A 16,753-nucleotide genomic window follows, 5' to 3' on the forward strand; every position below is an offset into this window, starting at 1 on the left:
GCAGTGTCCCACACCACAGCCTGGGGCCTCTGGCAGGGAGGTGTGCCCGTCTTGCGGGGTTCAGGGGTCCGTCTCCAGCTGGGCAGGATAGGCATGCTGTCCTGCTTACACAGGCTCTTGTCCGGGCGCCGCTGGGCCTTGATCTCTTTGCATAGGCAGCGCTTCCTCTCAATGACCTCCAGCAGCTTGCCATCCCTCTGGGTCTGGGCTGCGGATGCGGCGGCGCCCCCGGTGTTGGGAGGCTGTCCCTGGGCTAGCTGAGCCAGGTGCTGGAACTGCAGCTGGAGGTGGTGCTGCTGCTGCAGCTGCTGGAGCTGTTGCTGTAACTGCAGCTGCTGCTGATGGAGTTGGAGCTGCTGCTGCTGTCTAGACAGACTGGGACTGCAGGGTGTCTGGGAGGAGTGGGACAGCCCATGCAACTGGCCAGAGAGAGGCAGATAGGGAGAAAGAAGGGGAGTTAAAGGAAGATGCATGATTTGGGGATTTTGTATCAGTATATTACCTTCAATTTAACCTGGGGTATGCATGAATACTGCATCCATATTGTATCCCTGTAAACACTGAATCTTTGTTGTAGCACGGAATACCTGAACAGCTTCTATCCCCAAGCCATAAGACTGCTAAACAAGACTGCTAAATACCCGGACTACCTGCATTGMCCCTCTTGCACTGACTCTATGCACACACACTGGACACTACCCACACACTCACACATACTTACACTGACACTCCAACACACATATACGCCCACACAGACATAACATGCGTACACATGCATACTAATGCCACACTCACACACACCCACACACTTTCACACTCACCACATACGCTGCTGCTACTGTCTATTATCTATCCTGTTGCCTAGTCACTTTACCTTTACCTATATGTACAGTTGAAGTGTGAAGGTTACATACACTTAGGTTGGAGTTATTAAAACTTGTTTTGCAACCACTCCACAAATTTCTTGTTAACAAAATTATAGTTTTGGCAAGTCGGTTAGGACATCTACTTTTGTGCATGACACAAGTCATTTTTTCCAACAATTGTTTAGACAGATTATTTCACTTATAATTCAGTGCATCATAATTGCAGTGGGTCAGACGTTTACATACACTAAGTTGACTGTGCCTTTAAACAGCTTGGAAAATTCAGAAAAAAGATGTCATGGCTTTAGAAGCTTCTGATAGGCTAATTGACATCATTTGAGTCAATTGGAGGTTACCCGGGATGTATTTTCAAGGCCTACCTTCAAACTCAGTGCCTCTTTGCTTGACATCATGGGAAAATCAAAATAAATCAGCCAAGACCTCAGAAAACAAATTGTAGACCTCCACAAGTCTGGTTCATCCTTGGGCAGCAATTTCCAAATGGCTGAAGTACCACGTTCAATCTGTACAAACAATATACGCAAGTATAAACACCATGGACCACGCAGCCGTCATACCGCTCAGGAAGAAGACATGTTCTGTCTCCTAGAGATGAATGTTACTTTGGAGCGATAAGTGCAAATGACTCCCAGAACAACAGCAAAGGACCTTGTGAAATGCTGGAAACAGGTACAAAATGTATCTATATCCACAGTAAAAACGAGTCCTATATCGACTATAACTTGAAAGGCCGCTCAGCAAGGAAGAAGCCACTGCTCCAAATACGCCATAAAAAAGCCAGACTAGGTTTGCAACTGCACATGAGGCAAAAAGATCGTACTTTTGGAGAAATGTCCTCTGGTCTGATGAAAGAAAAATAGAACTGTTTGGCCATAATGACCATCGTTATGTTTGGAGGAAAAAGGGGAGGCTTGCAAGCCAAAGAACACCATCCCAACCCGTGAAGCACGGGGTGCAGGCATCATGTTGTAGGGGTGCTTTGCTGCAGCAGGAGAGACTGGTGCACTTCATAAAATAGATGGCATCATGAGGGATGAAAATTATGTGGATATATTGAAGCAACATCTCAAGACATCAGTCAGGAAGTTAAAGCTTGGTCGCAAATGGGTCTTCCAAAGGACAATGACCCCAAGCATATTTCCAAAGTTGTGGCAAAATGGCTTAAGGACAACAAAAGTCAAGGTATTGGAGTGGCCATCATCAAGCCTGACCTTCCTCCTATAGAAAATTTGTGGGCAGAACTGAAAAAGCGTGTGCGAGCAATGAGGCCTACAAACCTGACTCAGTTACACCAGCTCTGTCAGGAGGAATGGGACAAATTCACCCAACTATTGTTGGGAAGCTTGTGAAGGCTACCCGAAACGTTTGACCTAAGTTAAACAATTTAAAGGCAATGATCCCAAATACTAATTGAGTGTATGCAAACTTCTGACCCACTGCAATGTGATGAAAGAAATAAAAGCTAAAATAAATCGTTTTCTCTCCTATATTCTGACATTTCACATTCTTAAAATAAAGTGTGATCCTAACTGACCTAAGACAGGGAATTTTTACTAGGATTAAATGTCAGGAATTGTGAAAACTGAGTTTAAATGTATTTGGCTAAGGTGTATGTAAACTTCCGACTTCAACTGTATATACTGTAGCTACCTCAATTACCTCATACCCCTGCACATCGACTCGGTACTGGTACTCCTTGTATAGAGCCATGTTATATTTACTCGTTATTGTTATTCAGTGTGTATTTATTCCTTGTGTCACTATTTCWATTTTTTCTTTGATCTTTATCTTTAACTCTGCATTGTTGGAAAAGGACCCGTAAATAAGCATTTCACTGTTAGTCTACACCTGTTTTTTTCTCAGCATGTGACAAATACAATTCAATTTTATTTGAGCATTGAAGACCAAGCCCAGCAACCACCACAGCATCAATAAGAATGTGTTGCACCATATCCTGCCACTAGATGGCAGTGTGACACCATCTTTGGGCCTGTGGCTCCCCGTGGTGTGCGAGGGAGGGTCAGGCAGCACACGCAGACAGTCTCTGCAGCACAGCACAGCACACTTGAACTGCGTCAGCATTTGAGATGCAGCCAAGTGACTGGGCAAAACGCAACACTATTGGACATCGGCTCACTGCTCCAAAACACTGTAGAGAAGCATACTCCTTAAATCTCCGCATACGTCAGTTAGAGCATTGCTCTCTCCTGGACTTGTTCTTTAAGGCTGCTGGCCACATCCTTATTCTGCTCACTGAACATATCTCCACACTATAAATAGCTCAGGAGGAGGGTTGTTGCTATCAGCACAGGGTATGATAAGAATGGCCATATTCTTCAGAATAATTACAATACTACTACTTGTACAAATTATAGTAATCACAGTAATACCAAAGATCATCGTCATTATAATAATAGGTATTATTCACCTGACTCAGTGCCTCTCGATGAGGCAGGCTGCTCTGCCTCTGAACGTCGCATCCACCCACCTGCCTCACCCCAGAGGTGGATGATGAGCGGCCGAATCGACCCAGTTCTGGAACACAAAAAAAACAAGCAATGTTCATACACCTGTCTATAACCACGAATCAATTATGGTTATTGTGCTGTTCATGTTGCCAGGGAGAACAGCTGTGCATATAGAAGGCAGTGCATTCTTACATGTGTCTATGTACAACCGCTGGTACATGTGGGGGAGGTATTGTGTGCATAAGTATGTGTATATGTGTGTATATATAGCTCTGGTACTACACATGCTGCCGCTGATGATCTTAACCCATAACACCATGATCATGTGACTGTGGATGGAAGAAATCCACCTAATAGGATCTTCAGAGACATCTGCTGATGTTTTCTATTTTCTAAAGAATGTTTTGTGTGCAGTGAAATCCTTGACATACTTTAGAGTACTTTCCCTTGGAAAGATTCTGCTAGAAGGATTCTGTTCTAGGTGTCTAGGTGCTTACCTCCATTGCGATAGGCTGGGAAGGTTTGGCAGGGGAGAGGGAGACCCCCTCTAGGCAGGGCTCGGAACCCCAAGAACCCCTCCTCCATCCCGGCCAGGGACTCACTGTGGCCCAGCCCCCTCCCTCCAGTGAAGCGTACTGGGATCCCAGAGTGGCCTCCTCCTCTTCCTCCTCCTCGATGCCCTGGGACCAGTTCCTCCTTGTCCACCCTCAGGAGGGCATCGGCACTACCATTCCATGCACGCCCTTCATCCTCTGAGAGGGGAATGACAGAAGGGAATTGTTGAGTAAAYGTACAATGATTGTCTATTGACAGTATAGTAACAGATGACACTCAACTTACAGTTTAATAGTCTGATTATCCCTCAAAGGGATGAGAGGAACTTCTGATAAAATTAAATATTTAATTTTAACCCATAATGCCCCCCAGCRCATGTTAATTAACTTACTTTCTCTTGCTGTCTCTCGGCTGCCATGGCTGAAGGAGAGTTTCCTCTGCACGGGCCAGTAGGACCCATCGTCTCCAAAGCCACTGCTGTCCCAGGGCATGAACGCAGCCTTCCCCTGGACGGGCCCAGGCACCGTGCTGCTTTTGGAGGCCACATCACCGTGACCCTGGTGGTGCAAGGAGGGCAGATGAGACCCTCCTCGCAGGCTGTCGTACGCCGGGGGTCTCCGGAAGCCCACCGAGGGGTAGGTCCAGAGCAGGGGGCTGTCTGAGGAGGGGGGCTTGTAGGCAGGCAGGCCATGAGGGGTGTGGGAGCGTTGGAGGTGGGAACGAGAGTGAGGGCGAGAGTGGGAGGAGGTGGAGGAGGAGGACTGGGTTGGGTTTGAACTGGTGCTGGTCTGGGATGAATGGCTGTTGGTGGTGGGAGTGCTCTCAGCCTGAGAGGAGGTAGAGTGGGACCCTGTTTCTCTGTCTCTGTCACGGTCTCGCTCTCTGTCTCTCTCCCTGTGTCTCTCTCTGTCATTGTCCCTGTCTCTGTCTCTGTGATTGTCCCTGTGACCGTCTCTTTCCCTCTCTCTGTCCCTGTCCCTGTCTCCTTTGTCTGACTTCAAGCAGAAGCTCACAGACTTGCCCTCCTTGCCAGAGCCCTGGGTCTGGGTCTGGGCAGTGGACTTGGAGGAGGTTTCTGAGCCATTCTTGTTGTTGGTGTTGGGGTTGGGCGAGTCTCCTCTTTCTGGTTTGCGGTAGTGGTGGTAGTGTGAGGGCCGGTGGTGGGGGTGGTGGTGCTGGTGGGAGTAAGGGGAGGTGGACTTGGAGGAAGGGGGCAGCGGTGTGGAGTGGCTCCTGGCCCTTAGCCCTGGTGCAGGGCCGAGCTGGCTGTCTCTGTCTCTGTCTCTGTCTCTGTCTCTGTCTCTGTCTCTGTCTCTGTCTTTGTCTTTGTCTTTGTCTCTGCTCTGCTTGTCTCTTTCCCTAGACTCCTTACAGCCTGACAGGAGCATGGGGAGATTGGAAGAGGGGGTGGTAGAGGCAGAGGAGGTGCTGGATGGCGTTGTCATACTGGAGGAGGTCTGGATGCTGATGGTTCCCAGTTTGGCAGCAACAGCTTTGTGTTGGACCCCGACCCCGCTGGAGGCAGCAGCTGGCTGGGGGAAGGCGAGCAGCGGAGGCCGGTGCTGCAGCAGGTTGGGGAAGGGGGCTGGGATCTTACTGTTGGACTCTGTCTCTGATTTGTTCCCCTGGAGGAGATAGGGGGTAGGGGCCCGTGGGGGTTGCGGGCTGGAGGAGAGTGGCTGGGGGACAGGGGTGGTGGAGGTGGAGGAGGGGAGGGGCGAGGAGTGGGAGATGGACACTGTGGCTTTAGGTTTGGAGCAGGAGGGGGAGGAGGAGGGGCGAGGTAGATGGGCGGACGTGCCAGAGGAGGAGTGGTGGTGTTTGGAGGATTTGAGTCTCTCGTGTTTGAGAGGGACGCGTTTGTGTCCCTCTCTGTCCTCTGGCAACGGGTACTTCATCTCCTCATAGATGGCCTCATTTTGGTCTGAGTCTGAGTCGGGTGTGGTGGCGACGGGAGTGATAGGGTGAGGGGTGGCAGTCTGGCTCTCCCTTGTGAACACCTGGCCCACCATCTCTATGTAGACAGGCTCATCATCCCCCTCCTCACCCTGGGGCTTACCCTCACCCCCCTGGAAAGGCAGGGGCGTGGCAGGAGGGGGAACGCGGGCCGGTGGGGGGTCAAACGAGAGCTGAGTGCTGGGACTTCGTTTGGGCTTCAGAGGCGGCACCTTCTTCGACATGTCCCCCGAGTCTGACTTTTTCATTGCTGGAGRGAAAAGAGACGGAGCAATGAACTAGAGATATTTCAATCATCACAACAGGKACAATAATAATAACCCACATTTCCTCATTTCCCCACTTCACTGCCCTCATTACTGTTGCAATAGCCTACCATTCTTCTTCTCTGAGTGTTTGGCCTGCGAGTGAGTGGGKAGGGGCGGTGGAGGGGTGTCCGGGAGGACGTGAGGTGCTCTGGGGTCTGAGGAGGAGGAGCTGAGGCGGGTGCTGGGGTGTCGTTTGGGTTTGGTAGGGGGGCAGCGCCCGCCGTGCTGTGACTGTGTGTCAGAGTAATCCTCCCCATTCTCCAGACCTGTGTCTCTAGCGCCCACGGCATGGCAGGACTGGGAGCGGGGGGCCATGGCAGAGGCACAGGAGTGAGGGGACAGATCCTGGGAGGCAGGCATGGTCATGAAGCCCATGCGGAAGTGGCGTCGGAAGGACGCCAGGTCACGGACCTTCCCCACCGTGGCTGAGGAGGGGTCCTTCTGGCTGGAGCTGGAGAAYACAGGAAGCACAGCATTCCGTCATTCAGCAGTTAATCACGTCTCAGTCAAGGACCTTCATTTATTTCCCCATTGTGTTGCCCCTCCCCTTTTCTGCCTCGCTCTCTTTTTCTTTTTCTCTTCAGAAACGTTCTTTAAATAGCTTCAGTCCTTTACTCCTCTTCCTCTCCCTCTGTCTGTCACACACACACTGCTGCTCATACATGGATGGCACAGGGAGACTAGCTTCCCGTTGAAGAGTGAGTGATGAGAGATTGGGCGAGGCAGTGCAGCAGCTGTGCATGCCAGTATTGTGTGTGGGGGGGGGACTCTTCCGTCCTTCCATTTCCCTMCACATCTGCTCCCCTAGCTCACAAACACATTCAATTAGGAAATTACTTCCCCTAAAATCGAACTCCCCAAAATCTAGCTACTCCTCTCTGACTGTAATCTCCCTGTATGTACATCACTGTGTCACTGGGTATCTCTAACTAATTCTTTATCTGTTTTATTACGTTGTCTCTTCACTACACTCATCATGACCTCTGCCAAGCATTTGATCTGTTTCTATGGCAACTGGCTTGCCTGTTTATTGGTTTAGTGGTTTGTCTTAAAACCCATGAAATTTCACATGGTATTGCTTGCCAATGTACAGTACTAAACATACTGCAAACAAGCACACAAAGGAACTGCAATGTTTTGGGCTATTTATTGCCTGAAAAAAAGGTGTGGCAGTGCAGCATAAAAATTCAAACTGGAGTTTTCTTCAATTAAAATATATTGGAGTTGAATGTTTAAAGTACTGTGCTGTTCCTTTGATTAAACAGATTACTCAATTCTTATTTGCTCTCTAAAGCCAATTTTACTTTCAAAAACTTCATATGGATAATCCCTGAAGGTCTTTTGAAGGTCATCATGACCACATCCAAACTACCATCATGCATGAACACCAAAGATTCAGAACATATTTGGTTTCCTAACAGGTGAAACCAAAATCTATATCTCTACAATAAAGCTACTGATTGATTAAATTGGAGCAGAATACATACAACAGTGTACCTTGATGAGCAACAACATGGGACGGGGAGTTGCAGCTGACATGGTCCAAATCTGGAGTTATTGCATATAGAATATACAGTATAGGTCTGTAAATGAACCTTTATAAAGGTGACTCAGCCGTAACAACAGCGGCTGAAGTCATTAGAAAAACACTGTGCACAACAACTACCATGAAAAGAGCTGAAATGATACCGCTACAACCATCTAGCACACATCTGTGTATGTGTATGTGTGTGTCTGGTGTGTGTGTGTTAGTGAGAAAGAAAGAGAGAGAGAGAGAGAGAGAGAGAGAGAGAGAGAGAGAGAGAGAGAGAGAGAGAGAGAGGAGAGAGAGAGGGAGAGAGAGGAGAGAGAGAGAGAGAGAGAGAGAGAGAGAAAGAGCAAGCCTAGGTGACTGGGTCTCTACGTGTGTGAGAAGAGGAGGAGGAGATGTTGAGCTTCCGAGCATGCAATCAAAGGCTCATTTAGGAGGTTATCGCATGTGAGTGAACCCTGAGTGCATGTTGCCTTGTTTGTTTGAGCTAGAGGAAGCAAGAGCGATAAAACATAACAAACTACACATCCAAATGTAGGCCTCGTTTTTAGGTCACAATGTGTAGTCTTGTACTACTGATGAGCCTTAATTCTGCCATCATTTCTTATGAAGCGGTGAAGCAGCAGGTAGACAATGTGAGCTTGCACCTTCCTTTTGAGAGGAGGGAAGCTAGCGCAGGGAGCGGAAACAGCACTGAGGCATGTTCATCATGGAGAACAGAGATGCAACTGTTTTCTGTCTCATTGCATTATGTGAAGAAAAGCCAAGAGCAGAGCTCTCTCTCGTGCTGTGTGTGTGTGTGTGTGTGTGTGTGTGTTGTGTGTGTTGTGTGTGTGTGTGTGTGTGGTGTGTGTTGTGTGTGTGTGTTGTGTGTGTGTGTGTGTGTGTGTGTGTTGTGTGTGTGTGTGTGTGTGTGTGTGTGTGTGTGTGTGTGTGTGTGTGTGTGTGTGTGTGTGTCTTTAAGTGTGCCTGTGTGTATATGTGTGTGGTGTGTGTCTTTAAGTGTGCCTGTGTGTATATTGTGTTGTGTGCGCCTGCGGGTGTGGAAGTGGGTGTGTGTGCGTGCCATTAATCTAGATAGACACCAATGGGCCACATTGGCCCTGTAATGAAGGCCATAAAGCTCCTCTCTTCCCATCTTCTGTTCCTCTCATCTTGTTTCTTATCTTCCTTTCTACATGCCCCCACTCCCCTTAGGACGACAATTAAGAGGTTGCACATAAAATATGAACAATAAAACTCTTCCACTTCAGTTCAGAAATTTACAATTGAACTGAACTGAATAATCTTCATTCCATCTCTCCAGTGCAGCATGCAGCTGTGAGTTGAGATAAGTTCACCTCTCCTCACCTCTTCTTATTGCCTTCCTGGTCTTTGTGCCTCCAGTCCAGCCGGCTCTTACGATACAGCAGGTTCATGTCGCCGCGTGGACACTGCTCCTCCTCGCAGCCAATCACAGCGCAATGTAGCCGCTTGCCCCTCCTCTCTATGTCACACAAGAAATGCTCCACCGCCACATCCTGGGCGGAGCCAGAGCTCATGGTATAGAAGACCAATAGGGTGAAGGGGATGGATGTCACTGCAGACCAAGCTTGAGTCACCTAGACATGGAGAAGATGGGGACATTGTCATTGTTAATAGTCATCTACTATATGTTGAGCTGACATGACAGAGCCCTGTCCAGTTGTCCTCTTATACAGCTCCCCTACACAGCTCTCATGTCGACATGCTGTATGTAGGGCAGTAGCAATTACAACATGGTTATAGTACCTGGCTCCTTCTCTTCCATACAGGTGAACAGGGCAGGAGGGATTCCTCCAGACATAATGAGGTGCTCAGAGACAGGGTAGGACTTACCAGGAGTGAAAGTTAAAAACCAGAGAGGTCGCATTATGAACCATGTCTGACAAAATATCTGACCAAAATATGTGAAAACATCCAAATAAACGGACAGGCAGGAAACGTATCTAATAAGGCTCCTCGTGTCATGGACATCCTTTCCTCCAGGCTAAAACAAACTGGGCATTGGACCAGGTAGCCAGGTAGCCAGGCARCCAGGTAGCCAGGGAGCCATGTAGCCAAGCAGCTAGGTAGCCAGGCAGCCAGGGAGCCATGTAGCCAAGCAGCCAGGTAGCCAGGCAGCCAGGTAGCCAGGGAGCCATGTAGCCAAGCAGCCAGGTAGCCAAGCAGCCAGGTAGCCAGGCAGCCAGGTAGTGAGGTAGCAAGGTATTGTATGTTTACCCAGCCCACTGTGTTGTTTACCCCAACGCCCAACCTACAGTGGATCACATGAAAACACTATTTATATTTTCATTATCCAATTATGACTATCTGAGTAAGCATGGTAACTCAGCTGCAGTGTTTCTCTCTGGCTGGGGGCCTTGGGGTGGCCTAACTAGGGCTGTTTGCTACCCAGGCAGTAATGTGGTTTGTCATATGTAGTGCACGCAGGCCTTCCTGCACACGCTATTCACCCCATGAAGAGTCAGGCTTGTTGTGGGGCAGATATTTGAGGGCCCAACAGTTTTGTGTGCATTGGAGTATGTATGCAAGCGCGGCGCTGCGATTGGCTAAGAAAAGCGCAGCTGTCAGCTGGTGTGTGAGGGTTCCCAGTATTTTTCCATCTTAAATGTAAAAAAATGGAGTGTGAGTGTTCAAGTGCTTTTGGTGGTTTAACTTATACTGCATGGGACACTCTCTCCTTGCAATTGGTTTTGGTTTGAACATCATCACGCAAACACTGGATGAAACGCACACCAACATACAATGTAGACAAATTCATTTAGAGGTCTAATGCTACTACACATTCAAGTATGCACTCAATGATCCCACCCATACATAACTTTATTAACTCTTCTCCAACAGCACAGGGAATTCTCAAAACTGACTCCATTAGGTTCAATTATTGTCTCTGTACTTTGTTGTTCTGTTGAACTATCTATTTTTACTGATTGGCATTCTATAAGTAAGAGACCAATTTAATGTCTATAACCAATACAAATCTAAACCTTAATCCGATTCCAGTAGAAGAGTGCAGGCTGCAGAGTCATAAACAATATGGCTCTGAGAACACAGGGTTCTCTACAGTGAGAGATGACATCATACAGAGAGCAGTGTCATCCCATCATGATTCTGACATGGCCCTGTGTGTCACCCTGTGTGTCACCCTGTGTGCCATCGTAGCTCCCGCTATTCCTGTTGTCCAGTGCTCTGGCCTCCCTACACACAATGCCCTGCTGCATTGCTGCGGCCTGGCTGCCCTGCGTGGCATTGCATGGGATGGCGTGTTGTATGACTCAGTGTTAATTAGGTTAGGGAGTTGAGACTGTGTAGGTTGGGCTTCTGTTAACAGGGCCGCTGATTTGGGCTTCCAGGATCTGGCAGCTGAGTAGGCAGCCCTACAATTGTCGCATTACAGCTGTGGGGAAGTGTGCAATTACGCAGGCTGCTGAGGAAAAGGACACTGCTTGGGAGATGGTTCGTCAGGTTCACTAGTCCACTATACAGCACACTTCCTCTACTCCTAGAGCATGTCTTATCCATAGCCGTGGGCCATACAACATATTTCCCCCCAAAATGATATTACTCCTGTCTGAACAGACATAAATAAAATAATTCAAAATACTACACCAGAGAGCATCATTTAGCTACATAGGTTCAATAGCTTCAAAAAATAGCTGTGGATTAAGTTTTTATCACAAGTCGCAATTTGGGCAGCACATGTGCCAAATATAGAACAGCTTGTAGCATTGTGGCCATAGATATCAGCGAGAAAACGTAGGCCTACAGTTTGGAAAGCAAATGCCTACTRCTGAAAATAGAAGACTAATCTGTCTGTAGAAGCGAACAATTGTTTTATCAACAACTGTTGAGKGATTCTGAGTRAACAGCATTGTTTTTCAAAGTAGCTTATCACCGGTGAGTAGCCTATGCTTCATCTTCATCATTGGGTGAGTCAGTGTCACTGGACACACAGTATATACTATATATATATATACACAGTACCAGTCAAAAGTTTGGACATACCTACTCATTCAAGTGTTTTGTTTTATTTTTACTATTTTCTACATTGTAGAATAATAGTGAAGACATCAAAACTATGAAATAACACATATGGAATCATGTAGTAACCAAAAAAGTGTTAAACAAATCAAAATATATTTGAGATTTTAGATTCTTCAAAGTAGCCACCCTTTGCCTTGATGACAGATTTGCACATTCTTGGAATTCTCTCAACCAGCTACATGAGGAATGCTTTTCCAACAGTCTTGAAGGAGTTCCCACATATGCTGAACACTTGTTGGCTGCTTTTCCAACACTCTGTGGTCCAACTCATCCCAAACCATCTCAATTGGTTTGAGGTCAGGTGATTGTGGATGCCAGGTCATCTGATGCAGCACTCCATCACTCTCCTTCCTTGTCAAATAGCCCTTACACAGCCTGGGGGTGTGTTTTGGGTCATTGTCCTGTTGAAAAACAAATGATAGTCCCACTATGTGCAAACCAGATGGTGTATTGCTGCATAATGCTGTGGTAGCCATGCTGGTTAAGTGTGCCTTGAATTTTAAATAAATCAGACAGTGTCACCAGCAAAGCACCCCGACACCATCACACCTCCTCCTCCATAAGGTGGGAACCACACATGTGGGGAAATCATCCATTCACAAAGACATGGCGGTTGGAACCAAAAATCTCAAATTTGGACTCATCAGACCAAAGGACAGATTTCCACTGGTCAAATATCCATTGCTCGTATTTCTTTCTCTGCAGCAATTCGACCATGAAGGGTTGATTCACRCAGTCTCCTCTGAACAGTTGATGTGGAGATATGTCTGATACTTGAACTCTGTGAAGTCTTTATTTAGGCTGCAATTTCTGAGGCTRGTAACTCTAATGATCTTATCCTCTGCAGCAGAGGTAACCCTGGGTCCTCATGAGAGCCAGTTTCATCATAGCGCTTGATGGTTTTTGCGACTACACTTGAAGAAACTTCCAAAGTTCTTGAAATTTTTCCATATTGACTGACCTTAATGTCTTAAAGTAATGGTGGACTGTCATTTCTCTTTTCTTACTTGAGCTGTTCTTGCCATAATATGGACTTGGTCTTTTACCAAATAGGGCTATCTTCTATATACCACCCCTACCTTGTGTGGTGGCATTTTTCTGCTTTACCAAATGAGGAGAGTTACAAACTACACACCAGTCAGAGTTATACTTAAATTACATMTTTAATAATAATAAGAGCTTTGCAATAGCCTCTTTTGACTTTCAATGATGCGCTATCTCTAATGAACCATTGAAAAGTGACTACAGAAAATTACAAAGATCTTTTATAGCCAAGATACACCCCTCTCAACCTACATGACGAACCACAGATCTTAGGAACTCTTCACAAAGGGACTTTAACTTGAGAAAGGAGTATCCCTTAGACAGATAGCATTCGCTATAAACTATCGCTCAGTTTGGTCTCTAAAACGAGGTTCTAATCTCGTTCCTGGTACTTCATAGCACAGAACCATTACCTCATGTTATCTGGAATGCTCTTTAGGTTTTATCACCCAAAGACATCGTAAATCTCCTCTGTCAGTGCTATCTCATAGAGGCCCATCCTCAGTGGAACACACACACACACAATACTCTATTCTGTCGAATGTAACAACTATTATAATGGAATACAAGCATTATAACATAATCTTGCAATTTTCCATGACACTTGTCACAACACAATTGACTGGCTCAAATGCATTAAGARGGAAATAAATTCTCCAAATTAACTTTTTTTACAAGACACACCTGTTAATTGAAATGCATTCCAGACGACTACCTCGTGAAGCTGGTTGAGAGAATGCCAAGAGTGTGCAAAGCTGTTATCAAGGCAAATGGTGGATACTTTGAAGAATCTCAAACATATTTTTATTTGTTTAAYACTTTTTTGGTTACTACATGATAGTGGCGTGCCGTGGGCCTGGGGCCTGGGCCTTCAGTGAGGTACTACACAGTCCCACCCGAATTAATCCACCTCTTATTACCATCATTATGATGCCATGGCTCTAGACACTATACATTTAGACAGAAACGCGCTTGTAAGTGCCCAGCCGTACTTTGGTGTCTCGTTGCTGCCTTGGTTAGACAACTCAAGTTTGCAAAGCCAGTGTGGCTCCAAACACCAAATCGATCACTTGCAAATAATAGGCATTCCCAGCAGTACAGTTTGCAGTGCTTCTCGGAGCCTGTGAGCCATTGATAGCACTCGTAGTTGAAACTTTGAAAGTGGCGGGCGACCTCTCCTTACAATGTCTAACTTTTCTTGAAAAGTTCGTCTTGAGAATGGCGTTATAATTATATCCTCGACCAAATCGATATCTTCTCCTCCTTCCGCCATTGTGGGTTGAAAAAACAGCTTAGTAGTACGCAAATTAATTTGTTTATCAAATTCAGATCTGCATAGACCTGCCCATAGGACCTGCCTCTCAATATTGGTAATCCAATCAAAAGACGTGCACGCACTACGCCTGCTAGCTGGCTCCTGTGTAACACTGGAGCCAGCCAGCAGGCGTACAATAGCCAACTCTAAAGCTGATTGGTTGACACTAAATTTTCATTTCCATTCACTATAAGCTACAAGCGCCCGCACTGTTGATTCTGAAGGCCTGAGGGCAGATTTTAGACCCCTGGCAACATATGATGGCTGAATATGATTGGATAAAAGATCTAACATAAAGACCAGCCCTCCAAATCTCAACCTGGGGCTGGAAGCAGTGCAACCAAGAGGAAAGCTATGAAATGAAGAGTATAACTCTTACTCTGGGGAATAATTTAATACATATTTGTGGGAAAATATATTTAAAAAATATATATATTCTGATGATGTTTAGGCCAGCAGAGAAGGYCTTGCTGGCCCTGACGGCCCACCACTGCTACATGATTCCATATGTGTTATTTCATCGTCATGTCTTCACTAAATGCATCAGGGCATTGYATGCATATAGGCTTATAGGCCTAGGCTTCCACTGTATGATATGAATATTTAAAATATAAAGGAAGAGAAGCCTCGGCCTAGACACAGAGAAAGAGAGAGTGAGAGATATGCTTTATCGTTGTCGGATAGGCTACTACTGTCTGCTATAAAGATATAGGCATACAGAAGAAGGCAAATTTTAAATTTTTTCGATCAGAATATTTTTTATGAAGATAAGCATTATATTGTTAGATTACATTCATCCACACTTCAAGTTCAACTGTCGGAGTCAGTTGGAGCGCCAAGTCAAGCCATTGTTTATCGGGAAAATACCAGCAGGATATTATATCATGGCAAACACAACATTACAGTTGGAAACTTAATTTGGCCAAAGAAAATGGCTCAACAGAATTAAACCTTCACAAAAGTTTTGAAAAGGCTATATTGCCGAAATTACCAAGAAAGGCTAGTGCCTGCTGTACCCAACAAATGACAGCAATAGGCTAATGATATTGAAAGGCCTACTTATAACCTATCTTAAACCAAATAAGGAACATACATTTAAAAAGACAGATCAAACTTCATTTAGCCAACAAAACTGTCTCAACAGAATGAAACAAAACACATTTTGCATATTTAAAAAACTGGTTTAGATGAATAAATAGGCCTAAAAAAATAACAATGATTTAAAATAATAATAATGATAGAACAAATATGAATAAAGTTTAAAAAATGCATCCTACCTGAAGTGAGTTGCCTGCATTTGGCCATTTGTGTGGTATTAAAAAATATTCTACTAATGTCTTCTAGCATATAAATGATGTAGAATTGCATGAAATGCGTTTATAAAAGGCAACTAAAAACATGTCTGCTCAACTGTATGCGTTATAGATGCATGCATTGCCCCCCAATGTCCCCCAATACCCCATACCCCCCACCCTCAGCACCCACAACTCAAAACAAATTCCACAGCTACTGTATGTCCTTAAGAGAGCCTAAATGAATATGGAGGCAACAGCATCGCTCACATAGACGTCCCAGTTTTAATCAGGTCTTACATGTGCTATAAGCATACACATGCACACAGTCACACACACACACACACACACACCACACACACACACACACACACACACACACACACACACACACACACACACACACACACACACACACACACACACACACACACACACACACACACACACACACACACACACACCACACACGCACACACACACACTACATAGGCTATACTGTATATGCAGCCCACAATGTAGATATGCAACCAAAGGCCCCACACTGACACACTAAATCAGCAATTCAGGGATTGTAAAAGCAGCTTAAGAGGCATTTACAGGGTCAGAAGTCATTCAAATCCACCTCGTTAGAGCTAGGAGGCAGATGAAGGCAGATGGAGGCAGATGGAGGCAGATGAAGGCATTATTCACATTACTGGATCTGCATGCAAGGCTGCAGAAAATTTTGCCATTCAGACATAAACAAACACAACACACAACACAAGACATAGACACACACACTGTGACACATAAACAAACAAAACACACACATGCAGACACACACACAAACAAAACACACTGTGACACATGGACACAACAAACACACTGTGACACATGGACACAAACACACCCATTGTGACACATGGACAACAAACACACCCTGTGACACATGGACACAAACACACACAATGTGACACACGGACAACAAACACACACACTGTGACACATGGACACAAACACACACACTGTGACACATGGACACACCACACACACTGTGACACATGGACAACAAACACACACACTGTGACACATGGACACAAACACACACACTGTGACACTGTGACACATGGACACAAACACACACACTGTGACACATGGACACAAACACACACACACACTGTGACACATGGACACAAACACACACACTGTGACACATGGACAAAAATATACACACTGTGACACATGGACACAAACACACACACTGTGACACTGTGACACATGACACAAACACACACACACTTGTGACACATGGACACAAACACACACACTGGACATGTGAATTCTTCTCTG

The 16,753-nt window shown here is 45.8% G+C and overlaps 1 protein-coding gene across 1 annotated transcript in view; it reads right to left on the bottom strand.

Annotated features, from left to right (window-relative positions):
- Positions 1-16,753, bottom strand: part of LOC111950533 (neuronal tyrosine-phosphorylated phosphoinositide-3-kinase adapter 1-like) — an 80,513-nt gene that overhangs the window by 23,571 nt on the left and 40,189 nt on the right. The window contains exons 2-7 of the mRNA XM_070434279.1: positions 9,056-9,306; positions 6,243-6,625; positions 4,302-6,116; positions 3,853-4,107; positions 3,316-3,422; positions 3-419 (exon numbers count right to left, since the gene is read on the bottom strand). Of these exons, the coding sequence (XP_070290380.1) occupies positions 3-419; positions 3,316-3,422; positions 3,853-4,107; positions 4,302-6,116; positions 6,243-6,625; positions 9,056-9,246 (3,168 nt within the window). The 5' untranslated portion in view covers positions 9,247-9,306. The remainder of the gene's footprint in view (positions 1-2; positions 420-3,315; positions 3,423-3,852; positions 4,108-4,301; positions 6,117-6,242; positions 6,626-9,055; positions 9,307-16,753) is intronic.

The sequence above is a fragment of the Salvelinus sp. IW2-2015 genome, linkage group LG23 (assembly GCF_002910315.2).
Source record: "Salvelinus sp. IW2-2015 linkage group LG23, ASM291031v2, whole genome shotgun sequence".
Lineage (NCBI taxonomy): Eukaryota > Metazoa > Chordata > Actinopteri > Salmoniformes > Salmonidae > Salvelinus > Salvelinus sp. IW2-2015.